Source organism: Desmodus rotundus, chromosome 4, assembly GCF_022682495.2.
Source record: "Desmodus rotundus isolate HL8 chromosome 4, HLdesRot8A.1, whole genome shotgun sequence".
Taxonomy (NCBI): Eukaryota; Metazoa; Chordata; class Mammalia; order Chiroptera; family Phyllostomidae; genus Desmodus; species Desmodus rotundus.
This window is the reverse complement of record NC_071390.1, coordinates 127,740,129-127,764,526: the sequence shown is the minus strand read 5'-3', so window position 1 is coordinate 127,764,526 and position 24,398 is coordinate 127,740,129. Positions and strand designations below refer to the sequence as shown.

Genomic DNA, 24,398 nt, shown 5'->3' with positions numbered 1-24,398 from the left:
TGTATCTCTCCCTTCACCTCTCTCTAAAATCAATAAATATATCCATGGGTGAGGATTTAAAAAAGGTTGCAGGATGTATTATGTAGAGATAAGTTAATGCTTTGAGAATAATAATAATGAGAAGACATTGAGACAGAATGTAGAAGTGTTCTATAACTCAGGATAAAACCTGCGGATTAAAAAAATGTATTAAAACTCTCAGACTGAATTAGTTGTCCAAGAAAATATGTGTAAAAGCAAAAAGCCTTGGGTGATTCTCAGACAATTGGTGAGGAGCGCAGGATCCAGCAAAGGGTCACCTAAATGGACATATGGAAAACTGTGAGTGGGGTGGAGTGAAATGTGAAGTTCAAAGACTGCATCAGTGAAGGAATATGTGACAACTTATTCTACTGAAGAAAGCAAAATGGGCTAGAAATGGAGATGGTGTTCTAGAGAGATGGGAAAAGAAATCCTTATTTGACTCTGGTCAGTTTCTGTAAAGAAGAAGCTATCCTGACGGAAGCCTGGAATGGAAAGGGGTGAGGAGGGCTGTCTACAGGGTGGGGACTGAAAGCTATTAAATTGCAAACAAGACAAAGATAAAGTGTATTTCCAGGAATTTCTTGTCTAAACAAATGCTTGGACTAGGTTAGTGATTTTCAACTGGTGTGCCACAAGAATTTTTAAAACATTCCGTACCTGACTGTTTAATCAGAGGCACTGATCTCTGCTCCCTTAGATTGTCAAATTTAAAAAATGACTACAGCTAACACAATAGCCATCCAGTGTGAAAGAATCAAAATTTTATCTATTTTTTTGTCAGATCAGAAAAAAATATTTCTGTGTTGTGTCACAGAATTTTAGTAATTAGTTTGTGTGTGTCATGAGATGAAAAGGTTGAAAATCACTGGACTAGGTTAAAGGGTTTATATAATACTATTTAAGAGCACCTGGCACATAATAGATGCTCAAAAATGTTTGTTGAATGAATGAGTGATCTCTCATTCCTGCCTTATAGATACTTGTATTGTGGTGCATTTTCTAAATACTAAAACTATGTTAATAATGATCTTACTAAAACAGTTATATGGCAATAAAAGCTAGAGGCCAGATTGGAAGTAATTTCTGAGGGATGCAGAAGAGAAAAATAGAGGTATTAGGTAAACTCCAAAGGTGTAGAATCACAGAAGCAGCATTCTAGAGGCAGGAGGGGTCTTGCAGGTCATTGAATAGCCCAACCCTCTTATTACATGGCTATAGATTTGAGGCCAAGTTTTGTTAAATAACTTACCATATATATGTTAAGTTTCAGTTCCAGGAAATTGAAACCGTACTAGCTATTTTAAGCTTGAAAGGATTTAATATAAATAATTAAGTGCACATTAAATTGTTGGACAGATTGGAGGGGTGGCCTCTAGGCTTAGGCTCCAGGACTAGTTCCCAGAAGGACACAGGAGATTGCCCTCTGCCCCCCGCCCCCAAGGCAGTAGTAATGCCACTGTGGTCAGAGAGGGAGAATGAGCAAGCTGCTGCCGGGACTGCTGACTCCAAGAACTTGCCACTGAAGATGTTTTCTGAGGACAACAAACTGCCATTACTGCTACCACACATTCCTCTCATTGTCCACATAGCTAGTGACTCAGCCTAGGATGCTGCCCATCTCCACAGTGTCTCCCCAGTTGCATTTGCCACTTCTGAATGTCATGCCTCACATGAGTGCATCTAGTTGGCTTAACCAAATTTTCACCTGGAATCCCACCTGCAGGCATATTGGAGCATAAAGTTCCAGCTTCTGGAGGAGTCTGCACCTCAGGGAAGTTGGAACGGATGTCAGCTCCAGGTAGCCACATTCCCCAGGCCTGCTCCCACAACTAGGAAAGAACATCACTGCAACACGGACGTGCAAGCCCTGTTATTTCAGTCTCTCCATTATCATTGCACACAAGTGTGCAAAGGAGAATTACAGACTCAGCCCTGCCTTCATAAGCCACGTTCTGAGACTGAGAGACCTATAAGAAGGGTGACCACTTGATTTATTGCTCCAACCAGGACACATTTAAATGTGAGAGAAAATATTACTAATATTTATGCCAGGATAACAGGCATGGAACTGAAATGCCCCAGGAGAACCAACTCGAAGTCTGTCTATAAAATATTAAAGTTCTTCATGATCTTGCCTCCATCTCCCTCAGTGGCCACATGTTGCCACACAAATCTTTACTCACTTTTGCTCCATCCTCTTTGATGTTCTGTTCCCCCAACGTTTCAGTACTTTCCAAGTCTTTTGCACATGTATGTCCATTGTCTGGAATGGCCTTCCCAATTTCTCCACATGTCTAACTTCTGTGAATCTTTTAAATTCCAACTTGCATGTCACCTCCTCTGCTACAACATTCTCTGATTCTTCTAGGTGGGGTAACTTTGTTCTTCTTCAGTGACATATTTATATAAAATATCTCTTTATATATCTTTCCTATTCAGCTATAACATCTTCAGTGATAGGAACTGGGCTTATTAACCTTTAGTCATAGAAGCTGAAAAGGTGCTCAAGAAATGTTTGGGAATACTTGGGTGGAAGGAAGAGAAGGAGGTTGGGAAGGAAAAAAAGGAAAAGAGGAAGTGAAGGGAGCAAGAAATGGAAGGAGAGGGAGAAAGGGAAAGACGGGGGAAGTAGAGGGGGAAAGCGCAGGAAGGAGGAGCTAATGAACCTTTTCTAGTAATTCTGACATTTTTACTTGTGATGATCCTCCTTGTATTACCAATGTATTAGATCTTTAAAATGGAATGAATAGAGAAGAAATCAACCCACACTCCCTTAGAAATAGACTTACTACCTCTAGTCTGGAATTGCTTCCTGCTGTTTGAAGAAAATACCAATATTTGCTGATTTTGGTGACAGTGGTGTTTTCACTACATCTTTGCTAACCTATCACGTACATCATTCCTCAATTGAGTTGAACATCCCGATTTTTAGATTTCTTGCACTAAGAATGCAAAAGAAGGGTTTTTAAAATCTCGAAAGATGAATTTAGATATAAGGCCTAGTGTACGATGAACCATCTTTGTTTCATTTTCCTGCAGTTATCACAAGATGATGCCTTTTCTGAGCGAGCAGTTTCAGTCTGCTGGTTGTGCCTTTGTTGATTTTAGGGGTTGGACCGCAATGAGCCCTGCTTATAGAATGTATTTCTTGCCTTCACCTCTGTAATGTGACTTCCTGAAGTTCACTCCCAATTTTTTATCATCTAATCATGAATTTTTTATAATCTTCGCTTGTGAATAGCTTTTTAAATTGATTTGAGAGAGAGAGAGAGATCGATTGCCTCCCATACACTCCCCAACCAGGGATTGAACCCACAACTTAGGTGTGTGCCCTGACCGAGGATCAAACCCACAATCTTTTGGTACATAGGATGATGCTCCAACCAACTGAGCTATCTGGCCAGGGCTAATTATGATTTTTTAAAAACCTAGTTTGCAATTCTCTAAAAAAAGTCAGTGCAAAACATTTTCAGTGAATATTTCAAGCATGTTCTTTGGACTGTAAAGTAATACCTATGTTTGCTGAGGTTTTAATTTTTTGAACTCTCTCCATGTTTTTGTTAAGTAACAAGTAGCTTTTTTTCTTGGAAGACAGCTTTCTTTTCTGTAAACACATTTACAGTACCTTCCAGCTTAGCCAGCTTTTAATGAACAAAGAAGTTCACATTCTTTTAGAGGAAAGGTGAGTAAGATTTTTTTTTTTTGAAATTTACTAAATGCTGTTCAACCTTAAATTGCTTTCCATTGCATATGATATGCTGTATTGCAAAGACATTTTTGAGGAGATTTAGTTTTTCATAAATGTATGATTTTTTAATTAAAAGAGCAATGTCAGGGTTTTTACACTGAACACTGTACTACTACCTAACTTCCACAAGTCCAAGGAAATGTGTATAGAAAATGGTTATAGAAAATTCTAAATCATAAGCACTACATGTTCTTAGCAATATCCAATTAAGTGAACTTCTGCTTTTGGCCAAGATGAAATAACAGAGACTGAATTTACCCTCCTTTAAACAATCAAACATTGGAAAAATATGTGAAACCATAGTCTGCACACACTGGATATCTGGCAGTGAGAGCCAGTGATCCCTAAGACGGGAAACACATATGAGGTGAGCCTCAGCATTACCCCAGTGTACTTCCTGGAGAGTTTCCAGCCCCAGTCCCGAGGAAGAGTTGAGAAGCCAGAGCTGAGAGTCTGGGACAGGAAGGTGGCCCACGTTCACAGGACTGAGTGTGGGAGAAAAGAAAGCTACATAGAGGTAGAACTCTGAAGATCTGTGGAGGTTACTTTCTGTGAGTATTATTCAACTGAGTCCTGATCAGCACATTCATGTGACGAAACCATGCAAATCTTGGAAAAGAACCCCCTTGGGAGGATTGGAGGTAATAGTGCCTGCCGTTGGTTTCGTGGGGTTGGGAAAAGTGTTACCTCTAAGCAGACTGGAATGTCTCGTGAATCACCCAGCATTGGATAGAATGTGCAGGGGGTCTTGTCTCAGTCATTATGAGTAATTAGCTCTACATGAGCTTTGATCTGATCCTGATTAATATCTTTAAAGCAAGATCTGAAAGGACCAAACTGTTTTCAAGGATTTTAACTGCCTCCAAGAACAATGCTCAAGAATATTTATAGGAATACAAACATATCCAACAGCCCAGGTAAAATTTACTATGCTAGATGTCTGATCAAAATTACCAAGTATGCCAAGGAGGAGGAGGATGGAACCCGTGACGATGAGAAAAATCAGTCAAAATCAACCTAGAACTGACTGAAATGTTAGAATATAAAACATTAAAACAGCTATTAAAACTGTATGTATTCCATGTGTTTAAAAATAGATACAAAATACCTCCATTTTTTTTTTGCTTCCATGTAATCAGTGCTATCTGGGAGAATGTATTATAGACATAGGATAAAATGTAAATGTAACTGTTTCTTTCCTCTGGCATATTTTACTCCTTAGACTAAAAATAGTTTTATCTTAGCAAGTAAGTGTTGTTAGTAGAAATTCACTTTAGAAAGGGCTGGCTCAATAATTTTATTTGAATGAAAAATGCTATTACTAAATTTAACTTGGGTATTGTCATTTGTGGGTTAGGAGTTTTGTACTATGCCATTCATTCTGGAAGATTACACCATAACTATGAATACAAAGTTTACACATATGTGTATAAAGTTTCCTTATAACTCATACAAATATAACTAATATCCGTGTGGCTTACTCCATCATCTGGAAGGGCTATTATCTGCCTTCTTTTGACCATCGTATCTAAAATTGGGCCTATTTCACTAGGTCACTCTTATTCTCCTCATTCTGTCTTCTTTTTCTCACCCTGGTTCATCATTGTTATCATTGGAAATTTAGCCTTTGAGGTCAAGTTCCATGTCTCCCATGTTCCCTGCTACACTCCCAGCAATTAGAATGGTGCCAGCTCAAGTGGCCCCGTTGTTAAAATATGTATTGGAAAGAATAAATGGCAAATGTCAGTATTTATAGTTTGGTTATAACAACTTGTTTAAATTTTTATTAAACCATTCAATATGCCTTTGAGGGAAAATTTAGGATGCTCCAGTAGAGTTTCTGAGAGAAATTTGAGGTGAAGAAATCTTTTGATCTTAATAAAGTAGCATATAAGAGGCGACTGATAGAAATACCTTGTACTTTGAAACTGACAGCTGTAAATAGAATCATACTTCTCATTATGCAATTGAACTAAATTAGAAAGTGTTAACTTCTAGCAGTGTGAGATTTCTAGAAGCTAATCTAGTAACTGGGCATGGGGACCTCTCCCTCTAGTCTTCAGTTTAGTAGAGCTCAATTCCAAAAGCCATAAGGAAGGAAAAATATAATCGAGAGAAGGAAAAGTGTTCATTGAAATGCTACTATTAAATGTATAGAGTAGTAAAATTTGAAAATTAAAAACTGTACTTTCTTCCAAAACTAACAGTATGATTCTTAGCTGATTAAGAACAATAAAAGAAACAAACTACAAAACAGATCACTAGTAACAAAGTCCTTTTAAAATGAAATAAAGGGAATAAACTAATTAATTGGGGAGATTAAACACAATATATCATCTTTTTCAAAGAACTGTGGATAGCCTAAGAATATTTTATTAAAGAAGATTTAGAAGAAAATGAGGACAATTGATGACTGTAATAGGAAAAGCGTAGATGGATTTATTAATCATGGTTCTTTTAATTTCATTTGTTAGGAACTAACATCAAACTGTGTTAAGCAAAAATTTTTTAAAAAGCAAATAGAAAAGAAAATGAGGTGGTGATAGTTTATTGACTCATGAACTGCAAAGACCAACGTTTCAGGCATGGTTGAATTTAGAAGCTGAAACTCATCATCGGAGCATAAACTATTCTCTCCATTAGTAATCTTCTCTTTCACATTCGCCAACAAGCAGCTGCCCTGCTGCACTGTTATATTCTGCTAGTTTCAAGTTTAGTGGTGAAAACTTCTCTTTCCTCATATCTCCCAGTAAAACAGTTCTAGGTCATAGTTTCATTGGCATGATTTAGGCAGTGTGTCCGTCTATTAACCAACTCCTGGAGTCACAGAAGTAGAATGTAGTACTTAACCAGCCCTGGGTCAACGCCTGCTGCTGGAGCTGAGATCAGGGTGGAGTGCAGAAGGCAGGCCTGGAGGGTGTAAATCCGTGGAACTACATGGGCCGTCTGGAAAAGGATAGTTGCCCCACACCTGGAGTTGCCAGATTTAGCAAATAAAAATAAAGACTTTTTATTTAAATTTTAATTTTAGATAAACAGTAAGTTTTATTTATTTGAAATTTGAATTTAACAGAAAATAGTACATTGGGTTGGTCAAAGACTCTGTTTAGTTTTTTCCATAAAATAAAAGACACATATTTCATTTTCACCAGTAATTTTATTATTTGGATATTTTGAGTATGTTGGCTATCTCCTGTGTTGTATAACATTGATTGTTCTCAATTATGCCTTTCTAAAACTTATTGTCATTCAATTACAGTTGTTCTGATTTTTCCCCATTGCTCTCCCCTGCTCTGCCCATCTACCTCCCACAGTCAATCCCTACCCTGTTGTCCATTTCCATGGCTCTTTATGCGTGTTCCTTGTCTAGACCCTTCCTCTTTTTTCCCCTGTTATCCCTGTAACCCCTATCCTCTGGTCCCTGTCAGGGTCAGGGGCCCTGTCTGGTCCCTTGTTCTTTATTTCCATGTCTCTAGTTCTTTTTGCTCATTTGTTTGTTTTGTTCATTAGGTTCCACTTATAGGTGAGATCATATGGTATTTGTCTTCTGCTGCCTGTCTTATTTTACTTAGCATAATACTCTTCAGTTCCATCCATGCTATTGCAAAGAGTAGGGGTTCCTCCTTTCTTTCTGCTGTGTAGTATTCCATTATGTAAATGTACCACAATTTTTTCATCCACTCCTTTACTCATGGGCACTGAGGCTGTTTCTAGCACTTGGCTATTGTAAATGAACATAGGGAGGGGTGCATAGGTTCATTTGAATTGGTGATTTGGGATTCTCAGGGTATACTACCAGCAGTGGAATTGCTGGGTCAAAAGACAGTTCCATTTTTAGTTTTTTGAGGAAATTCCATATTGTTTTCCACAGTGGATGCACCAGTCTGCATTCCCACCAACAGTGCACTAGGGTTCCCTTTTCTCCGCATCCTCACCAGCACTTGTTATTTGTTAATTTGCTAATGATAGCCATTCTGACCAGTCTGAAGTGGTATCTCATTGTGGTTTTAATTTGCATCTCTCTGATGGCTAGTGATGCTGAGCATCCTTTCATATGTCTCTGGGCCCCCTGTATGTCCTCCTTGGAGAAGTGTCTGTGCAGGTCCTTTGCCCACTTTTTAATTGGGTTGTTTGTCTTCCTGGTTTTGAGGCATATGAGTTCTTTATATATTTTGGAGATCAAACCCTTGTCCAAGGTATCATTGGCAAGTGTTTTCTTCCCATGTGGTTGGTTCCTTTTTCATTTTGCTGATGTTTTCTTTAGCCATGCAAAAGCTTTTAAACTTGATGTAGTCCATTTGTTTATTATTTCCTTTATGTCCCTTGCCCTAAGAGATATATCAATGAAAATATTGCTGTGTGGATTATCCAGAATTTTTCTACCTATGTTTTTCTCTAGGACTCTTATGGTTTCACAACTTATATTTAAGTATTTTATCCATTTTGAGTTTATTTTTGTATATGGTGTACGTTGGTGGTCAAGTTTCTTTCTTCTTCTTCTTCTTTTTTTTTTTTTTGCATATGCTTGTCTAGATTTCCCAACACCATTTACTGAAGAGGCTATTTTTACTCCACTTTATGTTCCCAGCCCCTTTGTCAAAAATTAACCATACTGACCAGTATTGACCATACTAACATGGGTTTATTTCTGGGCTCTCTATTCTGTTCCATTGATCTATGTGTCTGTTCTTATGCCAGTACCAGACTATTTTGATTACAGTGGCCTTGTAATACAGTTTGATATCAGGTATTGTGATCCCTCCAACTTGGTTCTTTTTCTTCAAAATTGCTGAGGCTATTTGGGGTTGTTTATGGTTCCAAATATTTGAAATATTTGTTCTAAATCTGCAAAATATGCCATTGGTATTTAGATAGGAATTGCATTAAATCTATAGATTGCTTTGGGTAGTATGGACATTTTAATGATGTTAATTCTTCCAGCCCATGAACATGGTATATGCTTCCATCTGTTTGTGTCTTCTTTAATTTCTTTCTCCAGTGTTCTGTAGTTTTCCGAGTATAGGTCTTTTACCTCCTTGGTTAAGTTTATTCCTAGATACTTTATTTTTCTTGTTGCTATAGTAAATGCAATTTTTTCCCTAGTTTCTGTTTCTGATATTTCATTGTTGGTGTATAAACATGCCTTCAATTGCTGAATATTGACTTTGTATCCCGCTATTTTGCCAAACTCACTTATTAGTTTGAGTAGTTTTTTGGTGGAGCCTATAGGGTTTTCTACATACACCACCTTGTCATCTGCAAACTTGATTTGATTGCTATCAACTTCAACTGGTCTACCTGACTGTGGCGTGTAGTCCAACAAGAAGTCCCCAGCATAAAACTTTTTTTTTATTACTTTATTGTTGTTCAATTACAGTTGTCTGAATTTTCTCCCCACCACTCCCTCCCACCCCAGCCAACCTACCTCCCTCCCTTGCTTCCACCCTCCCCCTTGGTTTTGTCCATGTGTCCTTTATAGTAGTTCCTGAAAACCCTTCTCCCCACTGTCCCCCCACTTCTGGATATTGTTAGATTGTTCTTAATTTCAGTGTCTCTGGTTATATTTTGTTTGCTTTTTTCTTTTGTTGATTCTGTTCCAGTTAAAGGTGAGATCATATGGTGTTTGTCCCTCACCACCTGGCTTATTTCACGTAGCATAATGCTCTCCAGTTCCATCCTCTAGCATGAAACTTTTCACACCACTTTTGACACGTTTGATCAGTCACAGTACCTTCTTTATATACTGCACAAATCTCTGTGGGTTTTTTTTTTTTTGCTTTTCAATTGCATTTTTACCTTTCTTGAAGTAATAAAACATAACATGCTGAAAATGTTGCATATTTTCTTCCATCTTCAATATTAAAATGGCTGCACAAAAAATCACCCATTTTGGTAAGTTTTTTTTTTTTCAATGCATTCTGATATGACAACTGTCACAATATCTAACCAAGTTGTCTTGAATGACATTAAGGACCATTAAGCACTACCAAGGCCATCTTATGGAAAACATCAAACAAAGTTTTTAGCCAACCCAATATTTTGTCTAACTGAATGCACACCCAATTCATTAAAAATATCATTACATTTTTAATGATACATTCAAGAAATGTTTGAAATGAGGCTGAGCAAGCAACAATGATGGGAGTTCACTACTCTGGAGTGAAAGACTGTACCTTTCCCAGAACATTAAGAGCCCAAAGAATGCAGAATTAGTCCCTAGGCAATCAAATTACAATAAGAAAAATTAAATACAAACTGTATTAATGAAAAGTAAGATAGAAAAAGAAACCAGTGAAAGACTGTTACTAGGGAATGCGGTAAGCGGAGGGTGAAACGCAGGATTCAGCCATGTGGGTTACCTGCACAACATCCATTTCCCCCTCCTCTTTTTATTTTAAGGCCTTTCTTCATTTTTTAAATAGGACCTTAGTATAATTCATAAACCCATACTTGTTCTAAACATACACTTCAGAGGAGGCTGATCTCAGTCACAGCGGTTGACTTCTGATTGGACTAAGACATAAGTTGGGTTCTCTTCTTATTTGTGAATGATTTTCACATGGGCATTTGATTCAGTTCTGACCACTGAAGCATGCAGTTAAGTGTGCCAGAGGCTGTTAGGAAAGATTTTTGTCTAGTCCTAAGACAGACATGTGTGAAGATAACATTTGTTGTACCCGGCTATGATGCTGGGAGTGGTGCAACCACTTGCAAATAATCAAAGCTAATCTGAAGACAAAACTTATACACCAAGAATGGCAGGATATGGAAAGCTGGATAAAAGTGGGTACTTGATGATTTACTACTGATGAACTGCTTAATGAGAAGTTGTCCTACCTTTGGACCTCTTGTAAGGCAAGCAAATGTATTTCCTGATTGCTTAAAATAAGTGAAGTTTTCTTTATTTACAGATAAAAATATTCTGGCATATAGGAGATTTTTATTAAAAGTCAGAATTGTCTATATATTGGACATTGAATGATTTCTGTTTTGTTTGTTTACTAATGATTACAAACCCAAAACATAAAAGCATTTTTTTCATTTAAAAGGTAAGAGGTTTTCCATTTTAAAAAATGCCATATATTATCCCTCATAGTAGTCAGTGAAAACAAAACCAACACATGTATTTTGGAATTAGAACTTTTGGGGAAAAGAACTCATGGAAACTAATATTCATTCAATGGTAATGTCTTAAAAAAAAAAAGCAACAGTTACCTAATGAAACTTCAGAATTGACATCATAAATTGGCCTGAATATAGTTCTTTAAAGTATTATTATGGAATTTCCCTGTTGGTAAAGGATTCAGCTGCTTTTCACAGAAACATTTTATATCTCGGTAGAGTGGTAGTCCCATATATGTATATAAACGGAAATGCTGTTACTGTATCTTTATAGGAATTGATAATAATATATATATTTTAAAAATAGAAGTGTGAAAATTACACTTCTATTCTTGAAAGATACAAACAGATCAACACACTTATTTAAGTTAACTGCTCTCTGATTATGATGTTATCACCTGACATTTGTTGGATTTTATGCCTATTTTTTAATCTCATCTTAGGATCTCTACCTACTATTGGAAAACCCAGGTTGTAGTATTCCAGTTGCTTGATTCTCACCACAGTGTTCTGTTTATGAATAATGCATAATTTCTACATATAAACTCATTCTTTATTTTTTTTGCTACTGAAAAACTGTGCTTCTCATTTTCTGAAATAGATGCACTATAAAGAAATCTGCTATGGAATATTTTGGTAAAGTAGATTTTTGTCATTCACTTATTCACATAAAAATTAACTTGCATTCCCAAATATAGAAGGAGTGCTAATCTAAACAAGATTAAATATTTTCAGTCATATCTATTAGGACTATATTCTGTGACATAAAAAATACCCCAGACACAGCCCAACCACAACTGTAGTGCTGTTCCTCATGGGTAGCAAGTCTGGCGCTGGGCAATCCAGGGTGGGGCGCTGGCTCTGCTGTCACCGTGGGGTTAGATCCCCTCTCTGTAGCTGCCCCACCATACTCAGCACCTGCCGTGATGCCAGTGTCACCTCACAGAACTGATACCATGTCCATGTTTCCAGGCCGCAGGAGGAAATATTGAGTAAAGTGACAAAGGGAGGGGTGCACCTACCAAGGTGAATCACCTTTCTTTGGGGAGCCTTCATGGAAGTCCTCCATACAACTAATTTAAATCACTGAGGTATAAGCAAAACTTCCGCTCAAATCTCATTGTCTTCTTCTTAGGCATGTGTGGTCCTTTGTCACAGGGAGACTGGGGATGACTTTTAGCTGGATTTATTGCCACTTCGGATAAAATTGACGTGCCGCTCCTTAGGAAGGAGAGCACAGAATATGGGGTTGATGATTCTCGCACTGCCTCCCGCATAGTATGGTGAAGGTTGCTTTCCAACTCAAAATATGTTCATATCAGACTGAGAACTTGGTCAGAACTTGTGCCTTTGCAATTTTATCTCTGTCTCCTGCCGTTTTTCAGACCATGGGAATTTCTGCTGGAGTGTAGACTGCTCTCACCAGGTACACTGTAAACATAATGGGCATATTCACATGCCGTGTTCCATCCTGGAAGTGTATTAAGCCTAAGTGTTCATAATCAGCAAAACAAGCTATATTCTACTTTACCTATTTGATAAGTTCAAAATTCTGAGTTAACATGACAGTTCTATATTTAACACTGACATGATTATACGTATTGTGACTTGATTACCCATGTTCCCCAAAATGTTATTTCAATAAAAACTGTTTATAGTAAAATTGCTTTTCTAAAAGTTCACATACAGCAATTGGGAAACTAGGGGGTACACACAAGGATACAATCAAAATATTTTCAAAATATTAATTCTTATCGGTAACTCCTTAGGTAAGTTTTAAAACTTTCATTTCCCAAAAAGTTTGTAAAGAGAAAACTCACTCACCCTAAGTCCTCAGAGGGATTGCCTTTAATATTTCCAAAGAGTTTGAAGAGTACCCTGAGCATCACTGTTCTGGAGCGCGGTGTGGGGAACAGTAGCATCACTATACCTATTGCCGGGGCTTATTTACTTACTTAAAGGGGCTCAGTTTTCCTGCTAGTTCTGTTACCGCACCCATCACTTTCTGCTCTCCCACTCAGCCACCACCATTCAAGTCACCTTGGATGCACTTGTGTGGCAGGATGCCAACAGCATGCCACCACAGAGCCATAGTTTGCAGCACCCCACTCAAAATGTCACTCAGCTTTCACTTCTTGAACTTGCCTGCTGACTTCTGTGTGATTCCTCCCAGCCCTCTGGGCAGTAGACGGTTCTGCCAGGGGGTGGTTGGACAAGATTAGAATGATACTGCCCTTCAAGATTTCTATTTCCCTCTCTTCTGGGGGCACAGAGATGACGGAGACTTGGGCATAGAGATATCTAAGATTCTGCCACAGTGTGTCAGCTTTTAAACTCTGAAGCTTTATAAAGGTGTGAAGGATTACTAAAAGGCATGTGTTAGTGCCCTGATTAGAGCTACTTAAACTAGTGATTGGGAAAGTGACTCAGCGTACATAGTTGTTCCGACATAGTAAAATGCAGCTACTTTCTGGATATAAATCCAGTACAACCGTGTGGTTCCCAGGGGCTACACGCGTGTGGGTGCTCAGTAAGTATGCACGGAATGAAGATCAGTGCCATCTCCAAGCTAGCTCTTTCCAATACTCTTAATCTACTAAACAAGCTTGTCTCACTGAGTTTAATCCTGATTTAACATTGAATGTAAACACTCTAGATTTTCTCTCCCTGTATCTACTTTGTGCTCTGCAGGATGTAGGTTACCCTCATTTCTAAAGTCACCAGCAGTTTACAGGTTCAGTCACTAATTCCAGAATTTTTTCTCGTGCCTGTTTTAAAAGAACTATACCAGTTTGATTTGCAGTGTACAAAATAGAATGTAGGAGGCTTTAAAAATGATGGCTTCTCTTAACGGGAAATCATCATCACATCATCATCACTGTAGTAGGAGCAGTAAGTAGTGTTTGTGAAGCACTTACATCTAAGCACTGTGCACAGTGTTTTTTAATGATCATTAATCACATCTTGCAGCAAGTCTGCAAAGTCAAGCATCTTAAATAAAATCACACTGATAGGATGTGACACTCCCAGGATTTAAAGCCAGATATGTCTGCTTAAAAGCCTATGCTACTAATCATTTTACCATTACATTATAAAGTAGGCATACTATGAAAAGTTCATGATGAATGAAGATATTTTACAGCCTCAGGACTGTCTGTAATTAATGGAGATGTGTAGAGATCATAAGTGCCAGAAGTTTTTTTCCTTGGAATGTTTGGCATTGCTCACTTTAGGAATCATAAAAAAGAACACTGTACATACAGTGCAGCACAGAGGGAAATAGCGACAGAAGCATTCTTGATTGAATAAAGGCAATGGTTGAAAGAAAAAGGCTTCCTTCTCCCATCCTAAGTTCCAGGCAATGAAAAAAGAGATTCTATCCTCTTTCCAGAAAACTGCCTATTTAAGGAGAGATAGAAAGGCCAAACCGAAGGTGTGTTAGAGCAGAATGAACCATCTCTCTGAAATACGTGTTCAGCCTCCTTCATTCAAGCGTCAGACTTAATGATATGATGACATTGCTGGTGTATTTCCATTGGATGTGGTCGCTGACAGTTCTGCCAAATAGGACATTTTTAGAACTGGGAGTTCATGTATGAATTTCCTATTTGTATGCTAGCTATCACAACCTTTCACATTCTCAAGTGTGTGAAAAGGCTTGAGGTTGAATAGTAAAGCTGTTTGCAGGTGTAGTCTCTTGCCTTCACTGGAGGTTTACACCACTCAAAAACAACTTTTGAGGAAAGCTTTCTGTTTGATGTGGATGGTGGTGAGAGTTATTTATGTGTTGTGGAGCCAACCTGAGTCCCTGATGAGGAGAAAATTCCCAGCTAATGATCTAGCAGTTGGGCTTGGGTCAAAGTGAATTACAGTATAGCTTTCAAACCTGACTAGTCACATTCAGAGCTTACGCCCCTACTCCTGGGGAGGGTGCTGGTGTTTCTTTCTTTCTTTCTTTTTTTTTTTAAGTGGAAACGGTCTGAGTGGGATCTGTACTTCCACTATTTCTAATCCCATGCGGCTGTGGCTTGGTCATCAATCTTTCTGGCTAAGAGACACCTTTTTTTACCCCTCAACTTGACTAAAACCACAAAGGGGGAGAGGAAAATGCCTATTCATTAATGTCACACGCTACTTCAGCTAGCTGCTAGGCCCCAGTGCAGCATTCAATAACGCTTCACATAAAGCATGAAGTCAGACGAGATTCTGTCAAACGTGTTTTTAGATATGCAGTCATTTTAGACATCAAGGCACCGTGAAAAATAAAATTTTTCCAAGTTTTATATATTTGAAATGGAAATGAATATGCTTTCAGTTTTATGCCAACAGTTTTGAATAGCTTTTATTTAAATATCCAAATGATAGGTTTTATTTTTCAATCCACCAAAACCATTTCCTTTGCCAAAAATATGGTAATCCAGAGGCAGATAATCTAGGTGTTTAAAACTTAAGGATGCTTCACTCACTTCTCCCGATAGAAGACAGATAGACAGATAATGTATGTGTATCGGTATGGTTTTTACTCTGCGCGTATATCTCTATGTGTCTTTGTATGTTCCCATTTGGAAAGTAAAAATTTTAAATTTCTTCAATTAAAAATAAAATTAAAAAGCCATTTCTACTATTTTTTTCCTTTGGCTAGGGAATTTTCTGACCTTCTTACTTGGGCATCTCATAGACTCTGCTATATGGCAACTGAAGGGGCCTGCTCTCCGAACAGTGGCCAGTACGGGTGTGTACACCTGTAGTGTTAGCTGGGCGTTAAGTGGATGTGCCTTGTATTCCCACTTCTCCCATTCACTAGCGAAACACGTTCAGCAGACATAAAGTAATGATAGTGACCGACAATTGTACCAGTAGATGCTGTTGTGTTGCCAGGCTGTAACTGGATTTTTAAGTTAAGGGTACTGGAAAAAGGAACGAATTAAATGGATTGAGATACAAATCCTACACTCTGATTATAGTTATTTAACCTCTGTAACTTATCAACGCATGATTTCTTATTTAAAATCTCCATTTATTTAGTAACTGCTTAGCCAGCACTTCCTTTGTACCCTACTTTCTTTGCCCTGTAGTGGGGAAACAACTGGAGGAAGACTAAACTACTCTTATCCTCAGGGGCATTTAGACCAGCGTGGCAACATTGCCTTCTGTACAGTAATATCATTTCACCCTCAACATTTCTGTTCTATGGTGAATTTATAGGAGGCCTGTGTGATCATACGGATATGCATATTATTTACGGAATGAACTGAAAGTCAATGGTTACGGATTATAACAATGGGTTCCCTAGAAGATCTTGCAGAAAGTTATTAGAAGGCCCATTGGGGAAGCTGAAATGCTTGAGCTTTGTTTGCTTCTTCATAGAGTCAGATCTGGAAGGCCTCGATGATCTAGGCACTGCTTACCGCAACATTGACCGGCAGCTGAACGAAACAATTAGACGTCGCAGACATGCAGAAGAAAACGATTACAACATTGAGGTGCTGCTGGGAGTGGATGACTCTGTGGTCCGTTTCCATGGCAAAGAGCACGTCCAAAACTACCTCCTCACCCTAATGAACATTGTGAGTAGTGACTCCTTCGTGAGGCCTTTTATTTTTTAATGTTTTGTTAGTGTCTTCTAGAAACCTGTGTGAGCACTTCTGTGACTGTGCCCACATCCAAAATGTGTATACAACTGCATTCAATGCAGACAGTGATTTACACAGTTAACATACCAGGATGCAAAAATAAAGGAAGCATAAAGCACACATTTCTTTTGGTTGATCAACTATTTTTCCATTGTCATCAAGGGGAAATCATAATTTGAAAAAGTCATAATGCAATGGAACTGTGACATGAATTGTTTTCTCAGTTCTGGGAATAATCAAAATGCTCAGGACTTAATCTTCTTGCCTTGATGTGGACCACAAAGGATAAAATAGTTCTTTTTAGCATCACGTTGTATCCCAGGATGATAAAGAATGATTGAGGCCTAATAACTCCATCTGATGCTTCTTGGCAGAGCCTTTGAATAAGAGTAACGTTTTTCTATATTATACAATGTAGGTAATATATTTACAAAGCACAGTCAACTCTTGGCACAGTGCTGCTGTGCAGTCATGAAGGGCTCTTTAAATTTGTTCTTTATTTCTTCTTCATGAGCCTTAATCATATCCAGAAGACATTTAATCAACATCCTTCAAACTGGTGTGTTTTTTTTTCCTTGTGAATAGGCAGAGAGCAATTGAGAAGAGATAATTTATAAATCACCTACTTCTAAAAGATAATTGAGATAGTAATACAGTCAAATTTATATTTTCATCACTTAGAATTATGAAATACATATTCTATTGATCTATTAAATGTTGTTATCTAAGCCTGTTGTTTCCTTCTTTCAGCTTTTGGCCACAAATGTAACTTCTTTGGACATGTATGTGGTTTACCTTCTTTTTTCAATGATTAAGATTAAATTTCAAATAATTATGTTGAAGAAGAAAAATCATTAATGTTAATCATGATTTTATTTATTCTGATATTTAAGTCTATATGTTAAATACAGTTTTGTTCTTTGAGATGCCATGTCTCTTTGAAATGCAAAATGAGTATAGATATTCAAATCCATTTTTATTTGATCATCAGCACTAATTCCTGTTATGAGGACCAGTTAGCACACAGAAAGCAGATGACTAGCCTTGTATAAAGCTTCGTCACTGAGAATTAAATGAATGCCTTCAACTATTGGCTGTCACATGACTTGCTAGTAGCATAACTTTGAGCACGTCGCTTAGCTTCTCTGGGCCTGCTTTAGTCTTCTCATCAGGAAAGTGAGAAAAATAACAGGACTTACTAGGGATGTTGAGAGGATTGAATGAATGAATGGAAGTCATGTGCTTTACACAATGCTGTATACACGTGCAGAAGTACACAGCCATGTTTTAGATGTCTACGTGAAGTTTATTTCCAGCATTACCTAAACTTTAAAAACTGCTGTGGAGATGCTATTCCCAGGTGCTTCAGTCATTGTACCTCGTGTCCGCCCTCTCCTCCCACCTGCGAGGCCGTCAGTTACAGACTTCTTGGGCCTCTAACTGGTGTTCAGACTGCAGAAAGCTCTCCGAGTAATGCAGCAGAGATTTGAACTGGTCCTTGCCCGCTCAGAACTTCTAATTTGGGCGAGGGGGAAAAATATAAGAGAAATTTCAAAGATTGAGCAATAAAAGGCATGCTACTATTAAGGCTCATATTGTAGCTGCTGTGTTATATATAAATTCTGTAAGACTTCAGAGAAGAAAGCTATGACAATGGTCATCCGAGGTGTAAAGTGCTGAGAATATTAAATTGGGACTTAGGAGGCAGGGGCTTTAGTTTGAGCTCTATTAACTGGTTGGCCCTGGGACCTTAGACGAATCGTGTGCTTTCCTGGGATTTAGTTTGTGTTTTTATAAAATTGAAAGTTTTGACAAAATGTTCATTAATAATTCAGTTCATCAGAAAGTTGGGAGTTAAACTGGGTCTTTAGGGGTTTGTTTACTTATTTTGATTTTTGTTGTTACTTTGTTTTGTTTTTTGGAGGACACATGAAAATGTAAAGGTTTTCTAGGTAAAAATCTATTGACTGGTCAGTAAATGCATTCTCCCTATAGTTTACCTGGTAGTCAGTGTAGTTCCCGTACCAGAACCCGGATGGTATTTACTGTACAGTTCCTGAGCAAGTGCTTTGCTTCATGGTTGCCTTTTTCATTTAAACTGAACTCCTTTTTGTAAGGGGAGCTTGTATTTCTTATTTCATACTTTCGTATCATGGAAAGGGTTTTCAAGTTATTAAATGTTAAACATCTCTTTAATGAAAGAATGGATAAATGAACAAAGGAGTATAAACAGCATGGAAGTAGATTATGATCAATCTTGGGGAAGCAGTAAAGTTGGATTCAAAACATGAGGGTATATGCCCTGGCTGATGTGGCTCAGCTGGTTGGGTGTCGTTCCACAAAGCGAAAGGTCACTGGTTAGATTTCAGGTCAGGGCACATGCTTGGGTGGTCGGCCCAGACCCCAGTCGAGGCACATGAGGAGGTAACCGATCAGTGTCTCTCACATCGATGTTTCTCCCCCTCTCCTTCTCCTTCCCTTCCCCTCTCTCTAAGAATAAATAAATAAAACATTTTTTAAAAAAGCAAGAGGAAATAAATGACAACTGAAAGCTTTTAATCAGCTTAATGATGTAATGAAAGTATTGTTTAAGAAATAAATTAACATTCCTTGGTTATCGTACTTTTTTCCATGTATATTGCAAGATGGGAATTACTCCCAATTTTCTAGTGGAAACAAAAGCTTTAAACTGTTAATAAAATGGAGGCACATTTTTAAAATTATTTGAATTTTGTAAAACAGTCTCAAATGATGATAATGCGGTGGTGGTGATTAGTAGAAGGTGGCGGCGTGGAGCCCAGGTGGGAGGGTACAGCCCCGAAAGGGCCTGAAGCTCTGCACCCTGCCTCCAGGCATGGCTCTGTGGATCTGCTCCGTCCGGCTGGCCCTGAGGTGTATCTGTCATAGAGAAACCAGTGTGTAGGAGGCAGCAGCCTATGTTGGAAAGGCAGGACAGCTTTGGTTTCAAGCCTTTTCCCAGCCCCTACAAGGTGAGAGGCCTTATACAAGGAGGAACTTTTCAATGTCTCAGTTTCCTCACCAGTAAGACAGGGATAGCAGTCCTAGTTTTATAAGAGAATTCTGAAGAAGAGAGGAGATTGTAGGTTGTAATAACTGCCACGATGGAAAACAGATAAGAGTAAAGGGCTATTGTGTGGTGGGGGAGGTGGGGGCTAGTTTGGATAGCAGGTTGGAAGAAAGCTTCTCTGAGATACTATCTGAGCAGAGATTTAGAAATTTGATGAGGAAGGGAGTCAGGCAAAGGACTCGATAAAAGACGATCCCATCTGAAGGATCATGAACTGCAAAGGCTGCATCAAGAAACAGCTTCTGAATTAGGAGTATGTTTTTCAGGCCGAATGGGTAATTTTCATGAATACCCCCAGTCAAAAAGTCATAAAGGACAAGAACAGAAAGGAGAAAACGGGGGGTAGGGGGGGGGAATCTTTGAAAATAAAGAAATAGAAATTAAATTTCTTGGAGTGAAAAATACAAATAATTAGACTGTCCTGGAAATTTTTCCAACAGTTTTTCTTTGTATCTTGACACTCAAACTGTGTTGGCAGAAATGTGTTATCACGCGAGCTCCTCTGAAGCTTACCTTACAGAACTCCGAGCATTCTAGGCAGGTGGCAGTTTTTTCCCAGTCTGAGCATAGTGGTACCTTTTTAGAGGGGTTCCTTCCTTCAGGATACGTACTAGCTGCTACAGGAGAAAACATGGGCCTTGCTGAGAGGAAAAGCAATGAAATAAATGTAAAGGGTGGGTCCAGGCCTTCTTTGCTTTTCATCTAGATGGAGAAGAATGGCTCCTGGCAGTACTGTGAAGGTAAAAGGAGGAAATACCCTACAGAGTTTTAGAATCGTCTCCTATTACAAGGACAAAGGTAGACTGTGGTTCAAATGATCAAAACAAAAAACAGTAGAATTTCAAAGGATAATTCCATCTTATGAAATTTTTAACTTTGAAGTCTAATGTCCTACCATGCAAACGGGATTCGTGAAGTTCTTTTCAAGAAACCAGTTTAGTGGGATGTATGTCACTAGAAGTGTGTGTTTCCCAGTGTTTGCTTTCTCAGCCCTGTGCTCTCTTTCCCATGAGTAGTTTAGGCAGCAGTTACCACTGATACATCCTCCCATTGGATCACACCTTGGAATTTAAGAAGAAACGTTAGAGGCGACCCTCTGTAACATTGTCCTTTTTGAAGACAAAGGGATTGAAGACGAATGTCAGGTTACTTAGTTAGTGTCAATAACTCAGTTAATGCAAAGCCAGACTGACTTTGTCTCTGATCCCCGCCTTAACTCCACCTCAGGTTAACATTTATGTTAATAGTTAGTCATTAGTACCCAATTTTCAAAAATATATCTGAAGGAGACTCTGTGATGTGAACTAAAGAACACGTGTGCTTATTAATGCCCTGGGCTGGCTGCTCAGAAACGTAGGCTACAGTGAGAACTAATTCACCACGTCATAGTGCTCGCCGGAAGGAGGAATATGCTGCCAACCTTCACCACTGTAAGAATTGGCTCACTTGCTCCGTAATTATCAACTCAATGCTGAAAACTCTAATTAGTCAACATAATATTTAGGAATCAAAATGTATGTGTAGAACCATGGTTTTTTAACAAACCTTTTAGAGTGTGGGTTTATTTATGAATTTGAGGAAAACCATGAAAAGTGTATTTGTGTCCAAAACAGCACACACCGTTTCAGAACGTCCAGGCCCACTTGACACTCATCCAGGTTGAGAGCGCTGGTGTGGAGCTGGCTGAAAGGGGCTCCCAGGAGCCAAATCTGAGACACTGTGAGCAAAAGTAAATACATGATAATAAAGGATGATAACACATGCAACAAAAGAAATACTCGTGAGTCCACACTGATAGAAATAAACAATGGACTATGTAAGTGAACACAGGACAAAACTTCCTTGTAGTCGAATTCCAGTTAACATATGTAGCAGGAATGATAGATGTATAAAATTGCTAATTAGCAAACACCAATGCAGTAATTGTTGCAGGCAAATATCATCAATGAATGACAAAATTAGTGGATGAAAGTCTAATGAGAAACGGGATATATACATAGCCTCAAAGTATCTCCCCACAAAGGATTTATTAACCATAAAGGGAAAACTGGTAACTTTATATTACCAAAACCTGACAGACAGCACCTTAACATGGGCCAGGGCATAGGAGAAGGCTGAGTTCAGTTTCAGGAGAATTAAGGGGCAGCCACTGAAGGCCTCTTTCTGTGTTGTAAACACTGCAGTAGAGAAGTGCAGGAACAATGAAGACAAGCCAACTGAAAATTAATTGTAGACGTTTAGGCAAGAGACAGTGGTGTGTTAGACAGTGAGGGTTGCTAAACAAGGGAGTATTTATGGGAGAATCAGTAGAACTTGCCAGCAGATCGGGGCTGAGAGAGAGAGAGGAATCCATCATGATTTTCACTCTTCTGGCTTGACCACTGCTGGATGATGGTGCCATTTACACAGAGGGAGTGACCTGTGGGGGAAGAAAACAGATTATGTGGCATGAAGGCTAGTGACAAAATCTTTGAAGATGTTCAAAATCATCTAGTTTTAGGTTGAGGTGCAAAGATGATTTAATGTTGTTAAAAATGAAGGCTTATTCTACTACCAACTAACATTTAGCCTTTGCTCTCTGCCTGGTCCTGTGCTAAATACTCTACATAAATTATATAATAATCCTCAGCCCTGAAATATGTTCATTTTTAGTCCCAGTTTATAAATGAGGAGATCGAGATTTAGAGAAGTTAGGCTACTCTTCCCAGAGTCAGACAGCTAAGAGGTAGCAGAACTGAGACTTATGCCCACATCTCTTTGCCTGCTCTTCCTCCCTAAGCTGTACTGCCTCCTGTATATCCCTTGCTGAATAAAACTCTGATGTCTTTTCTTTACTTTTTACTGTGTCTTGTGAGAACACCATTCAAGTCGTTGAAATGAGAATTCAGTTCCGTGCCTGATAGAATCAAATCAGTTAGCAATCCAGTTTAAAATTCTAACAGGGTGATGGAGCAGATTTTGTGGTTAAGGGGCAGGTTGTTTTCTTTCAGTATGTTAGATGGCCTCTGTCACCAACACCTCCCTGTCTGTGGCAGGTGTCCTGGCCATTTGCTAAGATCTATGACGTGATCTGGGTCTGTTGTTCCTATTAATATTTTCAATGCCCTGCAGAGAATTCAGTCTATGCTTCAATCCCAGTATTTACCAAGTGAAAAGAAAATAATTTACTTAAAAGAATGCCTCCTAGTATGAAAAACAATCTTGTACTTCCAAGTCCTCATTAATAATTAAGAGAAAATTCATCAACTCTTTTTTATATTGAAATTGGCTACTTAAGTTGGCTAATGAACTAATGATAACAGCAGCATAGTTGTGTTATCTGGACATGGCAATCTTTACTACCTAATATTTAAAAAAAGACTCCATAGAAGTACTCTGGCCCCAATGAAGCATCGATTGATTTATTCAAGAGTTAGCAAATATGCTCTGGTTAGTGTGGCTCAGTGGATTGAGTGCCAGACTGCGAACCAAAGAGTCGTAGGTTTGATTCCCAGTCAGGACACATGCCTGGGATGCGGGCCAGGTCCCTAGTAAGGGGCGAGTGAGAGGTAACCACACATGGATATTTCTCTCTCTCTCTCTCTCCCTCCCTTCCCCTCTCTCTAAAAATAAATAAATAAATAAAATCTTAAAAAAAAGAGTTAGCAAGTATGTGTAGTGACTGGTTACTTAGTGATGATTACATCTCAACACTGCTTTTGATTTTTTAACTAATGTTTCTAAAAACATTGAATGCGATTGCAAAGCCGATTTACCTGGGGAGTGTACGTGTTTATGCAACCTAAGCAAATTACGCAGCAGTTTTCTATTTGGGGTCATTACTGTTAATCCATTTCTTACCTGTGCATGCACACTGTCTTCTTGTCATTTATGCTCCTGGTATGTATACCCTCTCACAGTCCAAGTCCTGTTAGGTTCTAGAGAGGCAAAAATTAGTAAGATTTAGCTCCTTTCCATAGGAGCTAATTCAGCAGGTAAAATAAACAAATGAGCAAATAATAATAAAATAGAATAGTTTCTTCATAAGATTCAGCTGCAAAGTAAACATTAACTGAAAAGGAGGGGTGTGGTTTGGCAGATAATGCCAGTGGCAGATGAAGTCTTTCTTCATTGAGAGTATGTCATTTGAGTTGTAATTAGAGAATGAATTAGCATTTCCCTGATACAGAAAAAAGGACTCTTGAAAGATGGGGAACAGATTATAAAGAGAAGCTAAAAGTGGTAGTTTGGGGAGCCACTGGAGTTTTGTCTGTATGTGGAATCAAAGGGTATTTCGGGGAGATGGCAGAAGATGAGGCTGGGTAGAGCAGCTGGGGTTACCTTCAGAAAAGCATGTGCCGTCCTAAAGAGTTTGAATTTCACCTGCTAATGAAGAGTCATTCTGTGTTTTAAAGAAGACTAGTGACTTGATCAGTCTGTTTTAGACAGAGAATTCTGGATGCCATAGAATGATTTGGAGGAAGAGACTGTGTTAGACTCATGCTATGGACCTAGACACATAGTATTTATGTGCCAGATTTAGGGGATCAACCGCATTCAGTCTGGCTCCAAATTCCTTGTGGTTTACACTACCCCTCCCTGCCTTAGCAAACTCTCGTAATTTCCCCAATGTGGATTGAACATACCAGGTCACAGAGACAGATTGGGGTAAGTACATGTCAGTCCAGCCTCCTTACATAAACATGCACGCCTCCCCTAGAAAACCCTGGACCCGTCAGTCTAGAATAGAGTCCCCACATCACAGGGTACATTCACATCACACGATGTCCATGGTGTTGCTGCC

General features: G+C 38.7%; 1 protein-coding gene across 1 annotated transcript in view; it reads left to right on the top strand.

The window, feature by feature from the left end:
- ADAMTS3 (ADAM metallopeptidase with thrombospondin type 1 motif 3) overlaps positions 1–24,398 on the top strand; it is a 229,285-nt gene that overhangs the window by 162,695 nt on the left and 42,192 nt on the right. Inside the window, exon 5 of the mRNA XM_024577370.3 lies at positions 16,262–16,461. Within this exon, the coding sequence (XP_024433138.2) occupies positions 16,262–16,461 (200 nt within the window). The remainder of the gene's footprint in view (positions 1–16,261; positions 16,462–24,398) is intronic.